At 44.8% G+C, this 22,821-nt stretch overlaps 1 protein-coding gene across 2 annotated transcripts in view; it reads left to right on the top strand.

Moving 5' to 3' along the window:
- TCTN2 (tectonic family member 2) overlaps window positions 1–21,808 on the top strand; it is a 57,156-nt gene extending 35,348 nt beyond the window's left edge. For both annotated transcript variants that reach the window (XM_077293226.1, XM_077293227.1), the window contains exons 12-18: window positions 712–792; window positions 14,846–14,954; window positions 16,206–16,312; window positions 17,989–18,142; window positions 19,337–19,447; window positions 20,524–20,612; window positions 21,036–21,808. In XM_077293226.1, coding sequence (XP_077149341.1) covers window positions 712–792; window positions 14,846–14,954; window positions 16,206–16,312; window positions 17,989–18,142; window positions 19,337–19,447; window positions 20,524–20,612; window positions 21,036–21,157 — 773 coding nt within the window. In that variant the 3' untranslated portion in view covers window positions 21,158–21,808. The remainder of the gene's footprint in view (window positions 1–711; window positions 793–14,845; window positions 14,955–16,205; window positions 16,313–17,988; window positions 18,143–19,336; window positions 19,448–20,523; window positions 20,613–21,035) is intronic.
- Window positions 21,809–22,821: the final 1,013 nt, after the last annotated feature.

Here is a 22,821-nt window from a genome sequence, read left to right on the forward strand (position 1 = left end):
GTTCCAAAATTGTGCTGATGTAAAGTAGACATGCGGGAAATGTTACTTATTAAGTATTTTGTGTGACTTATCTCTGTGATTTAAGGGCATGAAAATTCAAAGTTGGAAATTTGCGAAATTTTCAAAATGAAAAATTTTGAAAATTTCACAGATAAACGCAAGTCATATCAAAGAAATTTTATCATTATCATTTAGTACAATATATCACGAAAAACAATCTCAGAATACCGGGATCTGTTAAAGCGTTCCGGTGATTTAAGAGTTATTAAAGAGTTTAAGAGTTATTTAAGAGTTCAGAATTGTAAAAATTGGCCTGGTCATTAAAGTGCAAACCACCCTCAGGGATAAAGGGGTTAAACTGCATCTTCATATTTCAGAAACATTTTTGAACATCCATAGGACAATATTATTGGTTGTTTGAGCCTCGACTTTACTTGTTGTGTTCGATCTTCTCCATATGAGATAGTTTTTGGTCCATTCTGAATCCACCCAGAAATATAGGCGTGTCCTCACATTGTGGTTTTCTGATACAGTTTTTGAAGCAAAAAGTAAGATATGGATCCTAAATGGTTCTGAGGCATCTTCTTTTTTTTCTATAATCTGCTCCCAGCTTCGGTATAAAGAAATGTAGAACCATACACCAATAGTTCTCTGTTCTAATAATCTTAATGAAGAGTTTCTTTTTTTTTTTTTTATTTGTTTTATGTGCAGGCTACCAAATTGGAAAACCTGTGATAGCTGCAAATGGAAGTGCACCATTTACAAAGACCACTCTCAATGTATTTAAACCAGGTAAAATTGTTTTTTTATAGTTCTGGTATAATAAATATATATACCGTATTTTTCGGAGTAGATGTATCGGTTTTAGAGGAGGAAATTAGAAAAAAAAATTGAGGCAAAAAATCCTTGTATATATGGTCCCCTCATCCACATTATGGTATTTATGGCCCTCTCATCCCTATCCTGGTATGCATGGCCCCTCTCATCCCTATCCTGGTATGCATGGCCCCTCTCATCCCTATCCTGGTATGCATGGCCCCCCTCATTCCTATCCTGGTATGCATGGCCCCTCTCATCCCTATCCTGGTATGCATGGCCCCTCTCATCCCTATCCTGGTATGCATGGCCCCTGTCATCCCTATCCTGGAATGCATGGCCCCTCTCATCCCTATCCTGGTATGCATGGTATCCTCATCCCCATCCTGGTATGCATGGCCCCTCTCATCCCATCCTGGTATGCATGGCCCCCTTATTCCTACCCTGGTATGCATGGCCCCTCTCATCCCTATCCTGGTATTCATGGCCCCTTCATCCTCATCCTGGTATGAATGGCCTCCTCATCCCCATACTGGTGTGCATGTGCCCCCTCATCTTTATCCTGGTATGCCTGGGCCCCCTCATCTTTATCCTGGTATGCATGGCTCCCTCATCCCTATACTGGTGTGCATGCCCCCCTTATCCCTATTCTGGTTTGCATGGCCTCCTCATCCCTACCCTGGTATGCATGGCCTCCTAATCTCTAGCCTGGTAGTCATGTCCCCCTTATCTCTAGCCTGGTAGACATGTCCCACTCATCCCTATCCTGGTTGGCATGGCCATGGTATGCGTTTTCCCCATCTCTGTCCTAGTATGCATGGCCCCATCCTTATCCTGGTATGATTGGCCCCAATCTTCATCCTGGTATGATTGGCCCCATCAGAAAAACATTAAAAAACCCAAACCATTACACGTACCTTCCTCCGCTCCCTCGCAGTGTCTTGTTCTGGTGCCAGTAGCTGCTTTATTCTTGTAAGTAGCGCATGGCAGGAACGTCATGCGCTGATTACAAGCTGAAGGGCAGCTGCCGGAATGCTCACTGCTCTCCACACCGGGACAGAGCTCTTTAGTAGCTCTCACGGTGTCAGCTGCTGGCTTCCTGCAGTTGCCAGCGTTTACTTGTTCCCGCTACTAAAGGAAATGAATATTCACTGCATTCCACGCCCATGGGAGCCGGTAAATCCAGACTATTACACGCACTCCCCATTTTCCTCCACATTGTTGGAGGAATAAAGTGCGTCTTATAGTCCAAAATATACGGTATATATATTCTAATATTTGTAGTGAAGTATGGTAAATAATTTGGTATTATTTAAAGGGAATTGTGTCAGTAGGATCAACCCTCTTAAAGGGAACCTGTCACCCCCAAAATCGAAGATGAGCTAAGCCCACCAGCATCAGGGGCTTACCTACAGCATTCTGTAATGCTGTAGAATAGCCCCCGATGTATCCTGAAAGATGAGAAAAAGAGGTTATATTATACTCACCTGGGGGGGGGGGGGGGCGGTCTGGTCCGATGGGCGTCGCGTTCCGGTCCAGGGTCTCCTATCTTCATAGGATGATGTCCTCTTCTTGTCTTCATGCTGCGGCTCCGGCGCAGGCGTACTTTGTCTGCCCTGTTGAGGACAGAGCAAAGTACTGCAGTGCGCAGGTGCCCGGAAAGGTCAGAGAGGCCCGGCGCCTGCGCACTGCAGTACTTTACTCTGCCCTCAACAGGGCAGACAAAGTACGCCTGCGCCGGAGCCACAGCGTGAAGACAAGAAGAGGACGTCATCGTAAGAAGAAGGGAGGCCCCGGACCGTCCCTGGGTGAGTATAATCTAACCTCTTTCTCCTACGCCTCATTGGGGGACACAGAACCATGGGTGTTATGCTGCTTGCCACTAGGAGGACACTAAGTAAACACATAAAGAATTAACTCCTCCTCTGCAATATACACCCCTTGACTGGCCAGTAATGACCCAGTTCTTGCTTCTTTTTCTCATCTTTCAGGATACATCGGGGGCTTATCTACAGCATTCCAAAATGCTGTACATAAGCCCCTGATGCCGGTGGGCTTAGCTCATCTTCGATTTTGGGGGTGACAGGTTCCCTTTAAGCAATCTATATAGGCCTGTAATTCATAGGAAGCTGAATAAAATGATACCTTAATATCCGTGATCTGATACCTTATTCCAGAGAAATCCATATTTCTCTGACGCCCATGACGGCACCACGGAGAGAAGGGGATCCGCCCACCAAGGACCGGAAACCTACAGATAAAAAGGCGGTACCTCTCTCCTGCATCAGTTGGTTTCCTATCCTTAATGGGAGACCTACAGATTCACCTCCGTCAGAGGAAAAGATTCATCGTGGGAATTCCGGGGCCAATCAGCTCGATTCAGGCAGCGGGGGCCCCCCTGCCTTGGCTGGTGTGGTGACCCGAAGCGCCACCACTGGGGCTAGTAGGCCTTTAGGGTGCGCGGAGAGAGGTGGCAGGACCTCGGCCAGTGTCTTTCTCCCTAGCATCAGTCTGCGGGCTGTAGTTCCCAGGGGTTCCGAGGAGTCCAGCATGCGGTGATGCGCGGCGCCATCTTTCCCCCGTCTGCGCACGCGCGAGATCGAGCGAGATTTCAAGCAGCGGGGGCTTTGCGCACGCGCGGCTGGAAGGGTACCGCGCGTGGGCACTGCGATCCTCACCTCTGTGCGCGTGCGCAGCCTCTGGGAACTGCACAGGCGCAGGATTTCGCGTGAGATGCTGCAACTGTGCATGCGCGGGGGAAGAAGAAGAAGAAAAAAAAAATGGCGCCATCCACCGATATTTTAGCAAGTTACACCTGGGGGCAAACGCTTCCAATGGAGACCGGCCAGTGCTCACCAGCCATGAGCGATGTAGAGCAAGTATCTCCCCTGCCCAGGGCATCTCCACAGCGACGAACCCAGAAAGAACACCAGGACTCTACCGGGAAAGGGCGTTCTGGATCACTGTGCAGCAAGGAGTCCAGCGTAACGTCCGGCTCAAGGGATAAGTCGATAAACATGGATCGTCCCCAACCGGTATTTATGGGTCCATAAGGTGGTAAGTGATCTTCGTGAAAGTTAGTGATAGTGAGGGCCTATCTTTGTGTTTTCTTACTATAGGGGAGAAAAGCGCAAGCAAAACTAAACATAACATATGTGCCTTATGTAAGGAAGATCTTCCATCTTCATCGGAAAAAAGACTTTGCAGTGTTTGTATTCAGCAGACAGTGTCAGAAGGCCTCCCAGGGTTCGCAGCGGACCTTAAAAACCTGATTAAAGTCCAGGTAGAAGAGACCTATAAATCCCTCAAAGGGGGGAAAAAGCGAAGGGAGACTAAGCACAGATCTCCGTCTCCTGAGTCTGGTGATTCAGGGGAAGATATGGATTCAGACACATCTAATTCTTCCTCATCATCTTCTTCTTCCTCGGGAGGCCGTAGTTGCTTCCCTATAGAGGAAACTGACAGTCTTGTTAAGGCCGTTAGGAGCACTATGGGGCTGGCAGACCCTCACCCAAAAAGATCTGTTCAAGACATAATGTTCAGGGGGCTTGACCAAAAAAAGAGAAGGGCCTTTCCCCTTAATGAGAAAGTCCAGGCTTTAATTAAAAAAGAATGGAAAAAGCCTATAAGAAAGTCACTACTTACTCCGAAAAGGAAATATCCGTTCGATGACCAATCCTGTTCCTTCTGGGATAAGGCGCCTAAACTGGATGTGGCAATCGCTAAGGCATCCAAAAAATATGCCCTTCCGTTTGAAGACATGGGGGTCTTAAAAGACCCAATGGACAAGAAGGCAGATGGCTTCCTCAGAGGTTCATGGGAAGCGGCTGGTGGAGGCCTTAAACCGGCAGTCGCTGCCGCATGTACATCTGTACATCTCGCTCCCTGATGATATGGTTAGACCAATTAGAAAGCCAGCTCAAAAACAGGTTATCCCGAGACTCAATTTTAAATATGTTACCTGTTATGCGTGGAGCTGCTGTTTTCTTAGCAGATGCTTCGGCCGATTCAATCAAACTATCCGCAGTCAGCAGTTTTTTCTAATGCCGCAAGACTGGCCCTTTGGCTGAAATGTTGGCCGGGAGAGCTCCAGACAAAGTCTAAATTGTGTACCATCCCCTGTGAAGGAGAGTTCCTATTCGGGCCCACTCTAGATGATATATTAGAGAAAGCGGGTGATAAAAATAAAAATAAATCATTTCCCTCCCTGGGTTTCCCTTCATACAGGAGGCCCTTTTGGAGCAAGAGGTTCTTCCGAAGGAAGCCAGGAAAAAACCAAGATAGGTGGGAAGACAAGCGGAACAAAAACAAGGGTTTCATATTCAACAAAAACCCTAACGACAACAAAAAACCCGCCCAATGAATGCTTGCCCCAGGTGGGGGGAAGACTGTCCCTGTTCCTCTCAGCCTGGGAGAAAATTACCAGCAGTCCTTGGGTTTTGAACATAATAAGATCCGGACTGAAACTGAAATTTCAAAAGCCCCCTCGTCCCTCGTTCATGACGACTTCGCTAAGGTCTTCGGAGGAAGAGCAACTAGCATTAGAAAAAGAAGTCATAATTACGGGACTCAATTACAGCAGTGCTGGCGCAGGTCACGACTCTATCACACACAGTGGGGAACCTGGAGGCTCGTACCCAGACATGTGAAACATCAACCGCAGAGCTTCATCAGATGCTTGCACAGCAACAGGAGGAAATTAAGCAATTGAGGGAGCACAATGATGATCTGGAAAACCGCAGCCGAAGAAATAATCTACGATTTGTGGGTATCCCAGAAACCATCAGAGGAGAGGACCTTACTCTTTTCCTGACCAAAGACTTGCCTGCGGCTCTGGAACTTTCCTTCCCACAATACCCCCCACTGCTTGAAAGGGCTCACCGTATAGGGGACACCATGCCAGCAGACAACAAGAAACCGAGACCTGCAATAGCCAGATTCCTGCACTACGTGTCCAAGGAAGCAATCCTTAGAGCATATCGACAAAAGCGTAATGTCTCAGTCCGTGGCCTCAAGATCTTAATTTTTCAGGACTTTTCAAAACAGGTCTCAGACAAGAGAAAATTATTTACGCCTGTGTGCTCCTATCTGGCGGAACACAACATTAGATTCCAGTTGCAATATCCTGCTAAACTCAGAGTGCGGGAAAATGGACGTTTTACGGTGTACACAGATCCTGATGAGGCTAGGGTTAGGCTCATTCCTCAAGAGGACACTGGCTAGGAGAAGTTATAGGGTGTTAAACACCTAGCTTGAGATTATTGCAATGTTCTACCCTGTATGCTCACGGCTTCAGATTAATGTTTTAATGTGTTATAACTGATGTTTTTCTATCATAGGTTTGTTCTTATGTTGTTTTTACCCTTGTGTGGACTCCCCTTCCCCTCTCCACCAACACACGACTCTGTACGCCTTACCGACTTCCTGGAGGGTCCTGCTCGCTGGGACAGGGACCACAGGATCCAGATGCAGGATTTTCAGCATTTTGAGACGCCCAGGACTGGGGTAGGATGAGTAACACACCACTTAACACACAGCCATACACTTTTGTATCTTGGAATGTGGCGGGCCTGAATTCCCCGATTAAACGTAAACGGGTCCTTACGCACCTAAAGAGGCTGAAGCCTGATGTGGTCTTCTTGCAGGAGACTCACTGGAGGCAAGGGGATGATAACACTTTGAGAGCACCTTGGATTCAGCATTGCTTTTCAGCGCCGTTTGTTTCCAAGTCGCGCGGAGTGGCGATTTTGCTGGGGAATTCTCTGCCTTACACCTTGCTTGATGAATACTCAGACACTGAGGGACGGTTTTTATATCTTGCGATCCAAATTGGAAACCCAGTATACACACTATTGAATATCTATGCTTCAAATTATCCCAATACTACTTTCTTTTCAGAGTTATATCAATTTATTCTGACAAAGCGCACAGATAATTTAATTGTGGGCGGCGACTTTAATGCTGTCCTTGATCCACACCTGGATAGATCTTCCGTGGCTTCCCATGACAAACGTGCTACTTCAGTCATTTTAAAGATTATGCAGCACACTGGGTTGTGTGATCCGTGGCGGGTGCTTCATACCACGGAAAGGGACTACACATTCTACTCGAGGGTCCATGATACCCATTCTAGGATAGACTACTTCCTAGTAACAGAAACTCTATTCGAAAGGATATCAGAAACCACAATAGAGTCTATCATGATATCGGACCACGCACCAATTAGACTGCAACTGGGGATGGAGCCTCCGAGGGGCTCTTCGGCGCCCTGGAGGTTTCCATCCTATTTGGTTAACTCGGAGGATTTCAAACAGTTCCTCCAGGTCCACTGGAACAACTTTTTGGACGATAACATGTCCTCATCTTCGGATACCTCACTGATGTGGCGCACATCTAAGGCCGTCATGAGAGGCCATGTCATTTCATACATGATACACCAAAAAAAGGAAAGGAGAACTAGGTATAATCTTCTTCATACTGACCTGCTAGCCACACACCAGGCGTACTTGAGAGACCCTACAGACATTAATAAACAAAACTACTTCTCCGCCAAACAACTGCTAGATGCTTTTACTATTGCCCAAGCAACCAGGAATATAGAGTTCACGAAAAATCATTACCATAGATGGGGGGGGAAGACGGGTAGTTTACTGGCCCGCCTGACTAAGCCGCATACCTCCAAGCGCACAATCCTGCAGATTCAACAACCCAAAAGTAACCGACTGGTCACCTCGCCACTTGAGATACAGCAAGCGTTTATAACATATTATACCACACTTTATAAAGAGAGACCGTATGACGCCCAGGGTGCACGGGACTTAATTTCCTCGGTGGAGCCCACAAAGCTGACAGCAGAGCAGAGAGATTTTTTGTCTGCCCCGATAACCATTGAGGAGGTGCAATCGACGATTAAATCTTTCCACAATGATAAGTCTCCGGGACCTGATGGACTGACCATAGAATATTATAAGCTTTTGCAACCGTATAATACCCCTATTCTAGTGGATATACTTAATGATATTTATCTTAAGGGGGAGGTGCTGGAGGGCTTTCATGAGGCCCACACAATTCTTATACCCAAGCCAAATAAAGATCCCCTTGATGTGGGTTCCTTTCGCCCTATTTCACTAATGAATGTAGACTACAAACTTTTAACTAAGATATTGGCGAATAGAATGCAGGTATTTCTGCCACAGGTATTGACACCCTCACAGTTGGGGTTTACGAGGGGGCGACACTCGACCTTAGGGGTCCGATTGGCGGTGGCGGCTACGGTTATGGCCAAACAACAAAACTATCCCCGGACAATGCTTCTCAGCCTTGACGCGGAGAAAGCGTTTGATTCTATCTCATGGAAATTTTTAAATACAGTACTGCGCTACAGGGGTTTTGGAGAGACTTTCCTGGGATTCTTGCAGAATATTCAGCGTGGCGCGGCTACTAGACTCTGGGTGAACAACTTGATGTCCCCTCAGATTAATTTGGAAAGGGGCGAGACAGGGATGCCCGATATCGCCCTTATTGTTCAACCTGGCTTTGGACCCTCTTTTACAGTATCTCCATGGCTGGGCAGGTCTTGAGGGCATACGATGTGGGGCGACAGAAATTAAGACTGTGGCCTTCGCCGATGATTTACTGATCTTCCTGTCAAATCCACGGGAGTCTCTGGGCCCGCTCCTTAGAATAATAGAACAGAAGGGGGCGTTGGTGGGTTTCACCATAAATGTTGGTAAATCTGAGGCAATGATGCTCTCTGGGCCTCCCGAACCACGCTGGACACAGGAACACTCTTTACGTTGGAAGACTCACTCCTTGACTTACCTGGGGGTTCAGATCACGAGAGACCCGGCAAAACTTTACAAAACTAACCTGCAAACGTACATCACCTCATTGCAGGACGAGTTGACAGCATGGGAAAAGTTTACCTTGTCCTTCATAGGCCGGGCAAATTTGATAAAAATGATCTCATTTCCCCGATTATTATACCTATTCAATGTCCTGCCATTTTATCTGAGACCAGTGGATGAACATAATATTAACCGTCTGTTTCGCAGATTTGTTTGGCAGGGGAAGAGGCCCAGAATAGGATTCCACACCCTCACACAAACCCGAACCAGTGGCGGAGTGAATTTCCCAGACATTAAGCTGTATAACCTTGCAGCAAACATGCGAATTCTCCGAGACTGGTTGAAGGGTACCTCTACATACTCAGCTCTAGCAGTTGAAACATCATTAGTGGGAGGCAGGTCACTGGTAAACTTACTACATGAGCCTTACACATTGGTGCCCCAGGAGCTGAGATCCAATCCTCTGTTTATAACAATCTGGCGGTCTTGGGCGGTCATACGTCGTAGATTAAAGCTATCACCACGGGTGTCACTGGCACAGACGTTTTGTACTAATTCTAGGTTTCAGGCAGGGAAGGCACACCACATTTTTCATGGTTGGCAAACATTAGGCCTGGGCAGGGTGGGAGACATAGTAGATGTACATTCCAAAAAGGTCCTTACCTTCAACCAGGCGACACTCTTATTTGATTTCATCAGTATACACCCTTTCCACTTCATGCAATTACAGAGTTATGTGACGAGTGTTACTTGTGGTTTCAGTGATAATGACTGGCAGGATAGGCTGATAACCAAACTTACCACATGCAAGCTGACGAAAAGGCTTGTGTCAGACTACTATACATTCCTAAGATCTGAGACCGAGAGGGAAGAACATTCCACAGGAATAATGAAGTGGCAGCTTAGTGACCCGTCATTAACACCTACTCTGATTCTACAAATGTTGAGGAATACGCTTAAATTTACACCGTTTACATCTTATTGGGAAATGACGTTGAAGATTATGCATAAATCCTATATCTCGCCAAGGCGCAACTTTCTTATGGGTAATATACCGAGTCCGATCTGTTCCAGGTGTGGAGAGGTCGAGGCAGACATGTTCCACTGCTTGTGGGCTTGCCCACAAATCCAACAATTTTGGCAACGCATACTTGTATTTACTCATACGCATACACCATATAGGGTGGCTCTCACTCCAGCCTGGGCTCTTTTCGGGTACATTACTAATGAAGGGGCTGTGATCCCCACTTATGGTAGAAAATTCTTGTACATGATTTCGGCCTCGGCCCGGAAAACGATTTTACAAACCTGGCTGGCACCTAATGTGCCCACCCTGAGGATCTTCCTGGACAAACTCTCCTTCCTATTTAGGATGGATTGGGTGGAAGCATCCCTTCAGAAAGAACTAAAAACCCAAAATTTTTTTGAACTATGGCAGCCACTTATACCCATTCTTCCGACGCATATACAACAGAGGCTCAAACAATGCTTCTGCACAACTACATGGTTCCTGGAACAGACGGTAGCGGGCCGGGCACCCTTGTGAGTGGTGTTGTCTCTTAAATAACACATTGGGCGAAGTGCGGAGCCATGTGTTTCCCCCCCCCCCCCCCTCCCCTCCCCTCCCTTCGACTTTCCCTAGTCTGTCTGTCTGACCCCTCCCCCCTTTTTTTTTTTTTTTGTTGTTCTTCATTTTCTCTTTGGCTATAACTTCCCCTCTTTCACCATTTAGGGTTATCTAGTTACAGAATGGTAGTCCACTCGTATTGTATTTCCATGTTGAATTCTATGCTTTATCTTGATTGAGAGGTATTTTGCCTTTAATTTGCAAACTGGAACGCTAAATTAGTTACCGTCTTTAATAATGGGCTTCTGTAATACCGGAAAGAGGGAAATAATCCCGTGTACCTATGTTTGCATATTGATATGTTAATGTTGAAAATGTTTAATTGAAAATGTTTAATAAAAACAGTTTGGAAAAAAAAAGAAAAAGAAGTCATGGGACTAGTGAGCAAAGGGGTTCTCATGGATGTTCCCCTACAAGAAAGAGGACAAGGGTATTACTCCCCTCTGTTCCTGAGGAAGAAGCCGGACGGATCTTTCAGGACTATCATAAATCTGAAGAGTCTAAACAAATTCCTAGAAATTCAGTCATTCAAAATGGAAACAATAAAAACCTCGATAAAAATGTTGTTTCCACTGTGTTTCATGGTAGTCCTGGATCTGAAGGACGCTTACTATCACGTCCCTATCCACAAAGATCACCAAAAATTCCTCAGAATAGCAGTCTACATCAGGGGGGTGATATACCATTTTCAATTCTTAGCCCTCCCCTTCGGGCTGTCTATAGCCCCACGGGTCTTCACAAAATTAGTTGCAGAGGTAATGGCTCACCTGAGGGAGCAAGATACCCTGATAGTGCCATACCTCGACGACTTTTTGATAATCGGTTCCTCTCCACAACACTGCAAGGAACAGCTGAAGACAATCAGACATTCACTGGAAATACTGGACTGGTTAGTGAACTTAAAAAAATCCAGATTGTTACCATGCCAAATCCAGGAGTACCTGGGCCTTACTCTGGACTCTGTAAAACAAGAATGCCGTCTTCCAGGGGAAAAAATTCAAAACATAAGACTGGTATCCAGAAGGCGAGACACCCCCTCCATAACCCTCCGCCAAGCAATGTCCCTCTTGGGATCCATGACGGCCTGCATCCCTGCAGTCCAATGGGCTCAGTTACACTCAAGAGAGCTTCAATGGCAAATCTTGTCAGAAGTCGTCTCTCTAAAAGGGAATTTAGAAAGTCGGCTCAATTTATCTCCAAACACAATTCAGTCACTAAGTTGGTGGACATCGCAAGACAATCTTTCTCAAGGAATCCCGTGGGTAACTCCAGTCTCACAGATAGTAACAACAGATGCGAGTCCCAGCGGGTGGGGGGCACACCTGAACGACCTGTTAGCTCAGGGGGCTTGGCCACCATATCTGAAAAAAGTGTCCTCCAATATGAAGGAACTACTGGCAGTCAAGTTTGCACTATTAGAGTTCCTGAGTGCCCTTCGGTCTCACCATGTCGGAATTATGTCGGACAACAAAGTGGTGATAGCGTATCTAAATCACCAGGGGGGTAGCCGTTCTCGGAGTCTGATGGAGATAACCAGATCAATCTTCCACATAGCCGAAACCAACCTTCAATCCCTATCGGGCCTTCATATAAAGGGGGTGGACAACTACAGGGCAGATTACCTAAGTCGCTCTCGCTTGAAACAGGGGGAATGGGAGCTGAATCAGTCAGTGTTCACTCAGATCTCTGTAAAATGGGGCACACCAAACAAAGACCTTTTTGCAAACCATCTAAACAAAAAAGTGGACACCTTTTGCTCAATAACACCGTTGGGGAGCCCTGTTTCTCTAGATGCGTTCCTGATCTCCTGGAACCATCAACTAGCATATGCTTTTCCCCCTATTGCTCTGATTCCGGCAGTGCTGAGGAAGATTCTTTGGGAGGACGGGGCTCACATAATCTTGATAGCCCTGTTCTGGCCAAAGAGGCCTTGGTTTTCCTGGATGATGAGGATGTCCATCTCCGATCCATGGGTACTACCGGATCTCCCAAACCTCCTCTCCCAAGGCCCAGTTCATCATCCACAGGTGGCAAGTTTGCACTTGACAGCTTGGCATTTGAAAGGGAGTTACTAGAAAACGGGGGGTTTTCTCCGGGGCTGGTATCTACACTGCTACAAAGTAGAAAACCCATTACAACCAAACAATATGGGAAAGTATGGAAAAAATTCCTTTCATCTTCAATTGCTAAAATGGTTGAGGGCGTCCCTCTTAAAGCCATACTTGAGTTTCTGCAGAATGGGTTAGAGTTGGGTCTGGCCACAAGCACCTTGAAAGTCCATGTAGCGGCTCTAGGAGCTTTATTCAACTATGATTTAGCAGGGAATCGATGAATTTCTAGATTCATCAAAGTTGCCGGTAGATCAAGGCCTCTACCTGTGAAAATTACCCCTCAGTGGGATTTAAATTTAGTCCTTAGAGCATTATCTAAACCTCCCTTGGAACCCTTAGCGGATGCTCCAATTAAAATTTTATCCCTTAAGACTTCCTTGCTCGTTGCTCTCACTTCTGCACGTAGGGTCAGTGATATCCAGGCCCTATCCGCTAACCCCCCTTTCACGCAAATCCTCGATGATAGGGTCGTCCTAAAAACTGACCCGGCATATCTCCCAAAAGTGGCATCCCATTTCCATAGGACACAAGAAATATCTCTGCCCTCCTTCTGTCCTAATCCCAAAAACAAAGAGGAAGAGTCATTACATACATTAGATGTGAGGAGATGCCTGATGCATTACATAGAAGCCACTAGGGAGAGTAGGGAGGATGCCTCTCTCTTTGTATGTTTTCAGGGTCCCCGGAAGGGGAAGAAACAATCTAAGGGCACCCTGGCAAGATGGATTACAGAAGCCATCACCCTGTCATACTCATCGAGTGGCGTACCCGTCCCGGGAAATATCAAGGCGCACTCAACAAGAGCAGTGGCAACCTCTTGGGCGGAGAAGGCCGGAGCTTCGATTGAGCAGATATGTAAAGCTGCTACCTGGTCTTCACCATCCACTTTCTATAGGCACTATAGATTTGACCTTATCTCCTCTTCGGACCTTACCTTTGGTAAAAGGGTTCTGGAAGCTGTGGTCCCTCCCTAATGTACAAATCTCTGTAATTCTCTTCGTGGTGCCGTCATAGGCGTCAGAGAAAAATATAGTTCTTACCGATAACGGTATTTCTCTGAGCCCATGACGGCACCCGTACATTCCCTCCCTTCACTTCTTGGGTGTGCACGTTAATATAGTGCTTTATGCTAATATTATAAATAGTCACGCGGTATCTCAATTAAGTCTTTAACTAATGTTAAAAGCAAGTCTCTATTCATAGTCTCCCATCGTTCTCTAGTAAACAACTGATGCAGGAGAGAGGTACCGCCTTTTTATCTGTAGGTTTCTTGTCCTTGGTGGGCGGATCCCCCTCTCTCCGTGGTGCCGTCATGGGCTCAGAGAAATACCGTTATCGGTAAGAACTATATTTTTTTCTTACATATAAATGAGCTGTTCCATACTACGGACACTGATCTGCATGATCATCTGCCTCCAGAGATTATTTTAAATAGAAGGGACATTACCAGTGTGATGTTTAATGGTTACCCGTGTTACCAGTGTGATTTGTAATGGTTACCAGTGTGATGTGTAATGGTTACCAGTGTAACAAGTGTGATGTGTAATGGCCGCTCTCTACTCTACTGATCACACCCCCTGAAGAAGGATCACCGAAATGCGCGTTGGGGTGAGCTGGAGCCGTTTCCTCTCCTCTGTTACATCCTGGGTATGTCCCTTTTGTTATTAACCATGTATCTACACGCTGTATTTGGTTATTTTAGCTAATATCTATTTATTTAAATGCTGTAGTAGATCCCATTACTATAAGGGTGAATACCTGTCTTTGCATACTATACATTGCTATATATGAGGAGCGGTCTTGTGTCTCCATGCGGTTTACGGTGGCCATTGGCCTTTTGACCCACTACTGTCAGTTTTCCTTGTCTTATATGTAAAATCTATTTAATAAAGTTTATATCTTTTTATATCTGGATGTTTTGCACCATTTTTTCTATTGATTGCTTTCTGCTGTTCCAGCATGGTGTTGTCCTACTATATCCATAGCTAGCAGGTTGTTATGCATATGTTGCTGACCTGTTTTTTTCCACCATGGTCTTATGTTTCCAACTCTTCTGCTTGCTTTGTATTCCTTGTGTTTACATGTTTATCTACTGATCTCACTGCAGAGCTGTGTGTGATTATATCTGACACATCTGCAGGTTCATTTCAGCTTCCATCTCACAGGCAGACTGTGTTGCAATATTTTGGCAGTACAGCAGAGCTGTGAGAGCTGCAGCATATGTCTTTATAAGGGACTAAGTTCAGTTTCTACTGTCATGTGTTAGTTACATGTCTCCTACGGGATTTCTCTGGAAAGGGACATCGGATCGCAGATATGCTACTTTATTCAGCCTCCTATGACCTATGTGTGGCCATATAGACGGCTTAGGAGGGTTGATCCTACTGATAGATTCCCTTTAATGTGCTGTAATTGAGAATAGCTTATTATATCATCTATTTCAGTTTTGGATAGCTCCTGCTCTAGTGTGACACATACACCAATTCTTTTTGGAGAAAATTCATTTTCTGGATGTCTTTTGCAAGTGGTTGATGAGAACTGCACACAGCTTAGGTGAGTTATAATCTTCAGTTGTTACAATAATGATAAAAATGGCCACTACCAGGTGCATAAACATTAGAGAAGGAGAAGTACCTGTGTCCTGCCATGCAGTTTCCGAACTATCAGTACACGTCATGCTTGTCTTTGATTGTTAAGAGAAACTTGGTTGTCAAAAGATGAAAATAGTTTATGGGAGTTGCAGAAAAATCCTTGTCCCCCAATAGGAAAAGTCTCGAAAATGAAACGCCCACCTGTCACTCGTACGTGTCAGGTATTGTCAGCATGATCAAAATGTCTCAAATGAGAATACCCCTGTAAATGTTGTTGTTCTACAATCTGACAATGTGGCCTTCAGACCAGAAGAGATTATACAGCCTTACACAAATTATATACTACTGAGCTAAACAGGCACAGCTCTAATGTATTGGGGGCCAGTGCAAAAGCTAAATATAAAAGATTATAATATTGGGCTGGCATTCAAGTCAACAAAATATTCTCCAACTTTCCTAGGGCTCAAGCTGAGCATCCCAAGGGTAAGTTCACACTAGGTGTTTTCCAGCATGTGTTGCTTGTTTTTTTTGTGTGCGTTTTTTGCTTTGCATTTTGCTGTGTTTCTGGCATGCTAGATTTGTCTCTTATGCATGATGATAAAGTTTAGTGCAAAAAAAAAAAAAAAAGTGCTATTCTACAGAATTGGGTTTTGGCACAAAAACCCAAAACACGAAGCCTGCGTTTTTGCTGCAGATTTTCAGCGTTTTGTTCACCACAAATTCATGAAAATGGGTTAAAAATGCTGAAAAAACACTGAAAAACCATGAAAGTGACATGCTCCATTGTGCAAAAACACATGCAAAGTACAAAATACTGATGACAAAAAACCAATGTGTGTGCATGAGATTTCTGAAATCTCATAGACCTAGCTGGTTCTCTAAAACGCAGCTGAAAATTTGCATTAAAAAAAAAAGAAGCCTAGTGTGAACTTAACCTAATAGTTGTGGATTCCATAAGAAAAGGACATTAAAACCCCCCATGACCTATTCTGGTGGTGTTTTTCCTTGGTAGCGCTGCTCTTAGAGAAGAACATCTCTGAAGTACATGGTACTACAGTACGGAGCAGCAGAGGCCCCATGTCTCACCATATAAGCTTAAGCCTTAAACCTGCTCCCACTTGTCTGACAATAAGGATCAGTTTATCCAGTGAGGCCTGTACTTGTATTAATAAGAGTGATGTACTGTATATGTCATTTTCTTCTATATTTGCAGGGAAAATGTACTTTCCTGGTTTAATAATTCTCTACTTTCCGTCAATCACGTATCCATGCGGGGAAACTCAAATGTCAGCGATCCAAGCGAATGGATATCAATAATCTGTAAGTCAGTAGGTAGCTGTGATGATGAAAGCGCTCCTCCATGTAGGACAATAGAGGAAACTATATTTGTGCCACTGCTGGATTGTGCCATATTGTTGTTCCGTGCTGTGTACTCAGCACCTTGTCTGAAGCTTACCAGTAAAGGACAAGTACCCAAGGCTCAAAGACATAGTAGCAGAAGTGTAAGGCTGGTTTCACACTTGCGTAGGGCAGAGCTGCGGAGGGCTGCGTAGTTCCTCCGTTAAGCCCCGCCCAGTGCCACACCTCTTCCATTTAGCTCCGCCTACATCGGCATGTGTCCTGCGTACCTATCTTTAACATTGGGTACACAGGCCATGCGAATGTATGCGGATGCCTCCGCATGTGTCGTTTTGACGCTGTGCTGACCGCATGTTGCGTTCGGCACAGCGTCAAAACGACGCATACAGAGGCATCCGCATACAATCGACATTTTGATCTCTTGTTACAGGATTTTTGTGTGATTGCAGCAACCAAAAAAACGTAATTTTGGCATTCCTGATTTTGTTTTTCATTTACGATGTTTACCGATCGTGTTAATTATTTTTATATTTTGATCGGACTTTTCTGAACCCAGCGATACCACATCTGTGTATTTTTTAAATTTTCTCATCTTTATTGTTAATGGGGCAGAAGGAGGCAATTTGAACTTTTACGGGTTTTTCCAGATTTTTTTATAACCTTTTTTCTTTTACTTTTCACTGTTCTTGTTAGTCCCCTTAGCGGACTTGAAGCTGCGAGGGATTGGTCGCTTGTGCCATAGTATTGCTGCATATAGTAAAATTCTCTGTCTCCTTTGAAGCCCAAGCACAGGCAGGGTTTCAAAGGATCTCCGCAATGACAAGCACGGGGGTCTTCATAGTAACCCATTGGCGACCAGCGATCAAGTCACCGGCGCGCTGATGGGCACATGGAATGATGCACTCCCATGCTGGCGCTTGTTAAATGGCGCTGTTAGAGTTTGACAGCAGCATTTAACAGATCAACAATCGTGGTTAGAGGCAGGTTCTGTCTGTAACACCCAGCCATGATTTGACGCGTACAGGGTGGGTTCACCCTGTGAGACCGCTCCAAACACCTCTTCCGACTTGTGCCATAAATGTACGGCGCATGTCATGAAGGGGTAGAAGGGAACCTGTCAGCAGGTTTTTGGACCCCAAACTAACATCAGCTATGTAAAATCCCTGAAATGTTGATGAAATCTATCCCTTTGTTTTATAAGTTCATCTCTCAGTTTTATAGAAATCTATCTAATTTTTATGCAAATGAGAAGGAGCTTGGCCGGAACTTACAGCTCTCCGGCCCCTGACCCTTTATTCCGCCCACCGCCGGCCTCTTGTTAATGACTGACGGGTCACACTTCTCTGTGACCGCTTCTCCTGCACCATCCTGCCCTGATAGTGTTTTATATGTATTAGTGTAGGACTAATAGCCTAGGGTCCATCCTGATTAGTTCACAGAGGATGGTCTAGAATAGACACACCTGTAGCAAACCCTCAGTATTGGGTTTGTACAGGTTTACCGCCTCTTCAAGAGGGAAAAAAAGCATCCTCTGAGCTATAAGACACAGTTTATGAGAAAGCTGGAACTTGTAGAATGATTGTGCTTTATTTCTTTTAACCTGCATCCCTCCTTTAATTTTGTGTGATTTCTTCTAGATGAAGAATACAATACAACGTGTCCAGAGAACTGCGGCTCAGAAAATGTAGTGTGTATAAGGGTGCCATCAAACCTCAACATTGAGATCTTAACCGCTGTAACGGGAGCCGTCGAGGGCATTCCTCAGGAAGAAATTCTGGCAGCTAAATTTAGGTCAGGATCCAGTATACTTCATTGATCGTATCCGCTTTCCTGCTCCTGATAAACACCACCATTGTCTTTTTGCCTTAGCAGTAGAGTAACTATAGTAGGAAGCCCAGACCTATTATTTTAGTTTATTAGTAACAAATGGTTAATATTTTTGCATTTTTTAAATCTTTGCTTCTTAGAGGGGTTGTCCACTACTTGGACAATCCCTTCTTAAATGCCATACTCACAATATAAAATAAACACTATATACTCACCTGCCTCATCAGCGCCTCTCCATTGATGTCTTCGCTGGGTCTCCCAAGGTTTCCGTGAGATTATTATGCCACATGAGCCCTACAGCCAACTAGGAACCGCTCTTGAGCTGCTGCGCTCTCACTTACTACAGATGTCCGTGTTTCATCTGAAGAAAGTGTGAGAAAGGCCGCCCAATGGTGGCCACGGTTTGGCAACAGGGCTCACATGGCAAAACCTTGCCACATGAGCCCTTGGAGACCCGGTGCTGACATCACTGTAGTGGCGTCTGTGCTAGAGGTGAGTATATGATGTTTTTATTTTATATTCTGGCATATAGTTTTTAAAGGGGTTGTCCAGGCTTGGGATTCAAGTTTGCAGTCACTCTATGTGACTGCAGACTTGTGAAGCCCCACAGTGTGCGCTGTCAGGATTCTGCGGCGTTGGGAGAGAGAGGTCATGTAACAGCAAGTATGTGATTTGCATACTACATTGAACCACATTCCAACTAGATGTGTCCAGCCTAGCTCAATTCACTTGTATGTCTAGTTGGCATGTGACTGCGTATTGCATACTTGTGGTCACTCGCGTGCTTCTAGTGGCGCCAGCACCGGAAAATCCTGACATTTTACACGATCTGAGGATTCATTTGGTCTGCAATCACATAGTGACTGCAGACTTGAACCCCAAGCCTGGACAACCCCTTTAAGAAGCCCTTGTTTGAGCAGTGGATAACCACTTTTAACTATTGATGTTTCAGCCTTCAATTTGCAACTATGTTTCTGCAATAGTTAAACAGATCTGTGTCCAGATTTTTACAGCAGCCGTATGATACAGATTCAAACTGTTGGCGGAAATTGTGCAGACTTAACGGCGCCCTAACTTTTCTAAAAGAATAGGTTTTACTCTAGCTTGCTAATAAAGTCTAATTTGCCACAATGTCACCATGCTTTGTTTCTTTTCCAGCTTCTCAGCGGTTAATATAAATTGTGTGTCTGCCTGTAACTTGTCCCTTCCACTCACGGCCTCCGTCCAGTTCACCAGAGTCCCGGCCCAGGTGCCCTTGAGCGTTACAAGGTATGATCACTTATGGAACTGGGGTAATTACTATACATACACAGATCAGCCGTAACATTAGCACCTAATGTTCTGTACAATTGCAGGAAAACGTAAGTGCACCTGCCTATATTCCTGCACTGATTACCTGATTGTTGTGTACTAGAGCTAATGGCACACATCTGTACTGCGCTTGTCTTTTCTGGAGCATGTTGAGGATATATCTCTCCAAACTTTACTGCAGCTATGATGGGATTTGTGTAACGCTGAGGACCAGCTTGGACCATTCCTCATTGAAAGTGTGTTTCAATTCATGACTCTTTCTGGATCCGCAGCCCTCTTAATAACATGCCATAGCATTTACATATGGTTAAAAGGGAATTTTCATGTGAAAAAACACTATTAACCTGTAGTTATGGGGTTAATTTGCAGGTGAATAACGTTCTCCCCAATGTGGGAGGAAATCAACTTTATTCCCCCCGGCAGCGTTTAGGCTCCAGCTACGGGGTGGCGACGTTACAGTCATCAGTCTGTGTATAGAGAGCAGCAGCTGTAACCGCTCCTCCCGGCACTGACTGACAGCCAGCTCTAATGCCTAACCGCTGTCAGTCAGGGTCGGGGACGCGGTTACAGCTGCTGCTCTCTATACACCGATTCATGACTGTAAGGACGCTGCGCCCATAGCTGGAGCCTAAAAGTTCATTTCCTCCCACATTGGGGGTCTAAGTGCGGGTGCCAGGTAGGTTCAGAACATTACTAACTTGCAGATTAACAGTATATCTGCAGGATAATAGCGTTTTTTTCACGGGACCGGTTCCCTTTAAAGTCAGGAGTCTGGCTTGGCTATTCCATAATACTTTTTTGCTTGCACCATGTGGTAGAAAAGAATGCTTTTTTTCCCTTTTTATATATTTATTCACTGTTTTTGCAGCATTTTCAGCTTTTTGTGCTGCGACTTCAGAAAATTCAAGCAAAAAAAAAGGCTCCACGATGTGTCGCCTCAGCCTTAATGTTATGACTGATTAGTATGGATGTTCTAGTCTAATAAATTATATATCTTCATTTTGAATAACTATTAAACATCCTACTGTTTCTAGATTTCAGATGACGGACACAGAATATGACTGTGAGAAAAACGACGTGTGCTGGCAGCAGCTTGCGTATCCACTGACCAAGTATTACACAGGTAAGGGGCTATAATCCCCCACAGGGCAGTTACCACTTTGCCGCCATGTGTCCGGGTTTTGTACTGTTTGGTTAAGGGATTTCTCAGACTTTTGAATTAGTCGGTTGAACTGTGTTTGGCCCCGTTTTTCCATTGTGGAAAATCCACAGCATCTGTCCCATGTCTCCTGCATCCAGCCCACTGTCAGCTGCTCACAGTTTACACATCGGAGAAACATGAGTGGCCAAGACCTTTTTTACATCACGCGCCTTTTACTTTATTCAGCTTATTAACCCTTTTACTAAAGAAGGCACTCTATAGTAGTACTGTCCAGTTGTGCCATACAATGCAGGTCCACAGATCAGCTCCTCTTATGCTCTGTCGTTTTGTACAAGTATTAGTTTTTGTTTATTTTTAATTGTTTATTTTTTATGTTTTTTTTAGGAGAGCCGCAACATGTCACTTTAGCTAAAGGATTGATTCTGGTCTTCTTTTTTATAAGTGCTGCAGTCCTTGGAACACCGTGGAACATTATACGTAAAGCTTGGAATGAAACTACCTTTTAAAAGAAGCTTACAATAAAAGACAAAGATGCTCTAACATTAGACTATTAAAGGAGTTGTCCACTATTCGGACAACCCCTGCTCATTCAGCTTCTTATCCCCAGAAAAATAATGCTTTTACTCACCTATGGTGCAGGCGCTGTCCCACTTACCCTTCTGAGGATCGTATAACATTATTACATCATGTGATCCCTGTGGCCATTCGGCACTCTCTTCAGTCCCCTGTCCTTCAGACAAATCTAACATCAAGAGGAAGTGAGAGCTGCGGCTACCCACTCTCATTGTTACTGTACGTCTTGCGATCCCCAGGAGAGCTAGTGCCAACACCGCTGGGATGACGCCTGCAGTGGAGGTGAATATGTGTCATTATTTTATGGCGGAAAAAATGCTGATAGAGAAGGGATCAATCCCTTTAAAGTAGCTTGCGATCTTAACTTATAGTGCCTAATGGACTTGCTAAGATCACCTAGCTATTCCATGTCTCTTAGGGTGTTTACACATATCCGTGTGAAGTGACAATGTGCTATCCCATTTTTTTTTATAGGACAGCACCCTTCCCCATTAGGAATGTTCTATTTTGATCCTCAACATCTAATTAGAATAGGACTAGTGATGAGCGAGTATACTCGTTGCTCGGGTTTTCTCGAGCACGCTCGGGTGATCTCTGAGTATTTGTAAGTGTTCGGAGATTAAGTTTTTGTCACCTCGGCTGAATGATTTACAGCTGCTAGCCAGGCTGAGTTCATGTGGGGGTTGCCTGGTTGCTAGGGAATTCCCACATGTGTTCCGCCTGTCTAGCAGCCGTAAATCATTCAGCTGAGGTGACAAAAACTAAATCTCCGAACACTTACAAATACTCGGAGACTACCCAAGCGTGCTCGGGAAAACCCGAGCAACGAGTATACTCGCTCATCACTAAATCAGACCCTTGTTCATGTCCGTATACAGCACACTATGAATAAGGACGAGTTGTTGCCAGAAACACATCAGTGAACTCAATATGTGAAAGATTTTATTATGTACAGTGGCTTGCTAAGGTATGTACCCCCTTAGCATTTTTCATGTTTTGCTACCTCACAACCAGGAATTTCACAGGTTTTTTTGAGGGTTTGCATCAGTTCATGTAAAGAACATGCCTACAACTGAACATTTGTTGTTTACGTCACAATAAAAAGAAAACCAAATAGGACAAAATAACTGAAAACTTTAGTGCACATAACTATTCACCTCCCTAAAGTCAGTACTTTGTAGAGCCTCCTTTTACAACAATTACTGCTGCAAGTCGCTTTGGATAAGTCTCTATGAGCTTTCCACATCTGGCCACTGGGATTTCTGCCCATTCCTCAAGACAAAACTGCCCCAGCTCCTTCAAGTTAGATGGTTTCCTCTAGTGAACAGCAATTGTCAACTCTGACTGCAGATTATCAATTGGATTAAAGCCTTGACTTTGACTAGGCCACTCCAAAACATTTACACGCTTCTCCTTAAACCACTCAAGTGTTGCTATAGCAGTATGCTTTGGGTCATTGTCATGTTGGAAGGTGAACCTCCGTCACAGTCTCAAGTCACTGACAGACAAACAGGTTTTGTTCAAGAATATCCCTGTATTTCACACCATTCATCTTCCCCTCTACTCAGACCATTTTCTCTGTCCCTGCTGCTGAAAA

Source organism: Ranitomeya variabilis, chromosome 1 (assembly GCF_051348905.1).
Source record: "Ranitomeya variabilis isolate aRanVar5 chromosome 1, aRanVar5.hap1, whole genome shotgun sequence".
In the NCBI taxonomy this organism is placed as follows: domain Eukaryota; kingdom Metazoa; phylum Chordata; class Amphibia; order Anura; family Dendrobatidae; genus Ranitomeya; species Ranitomeya variabilis.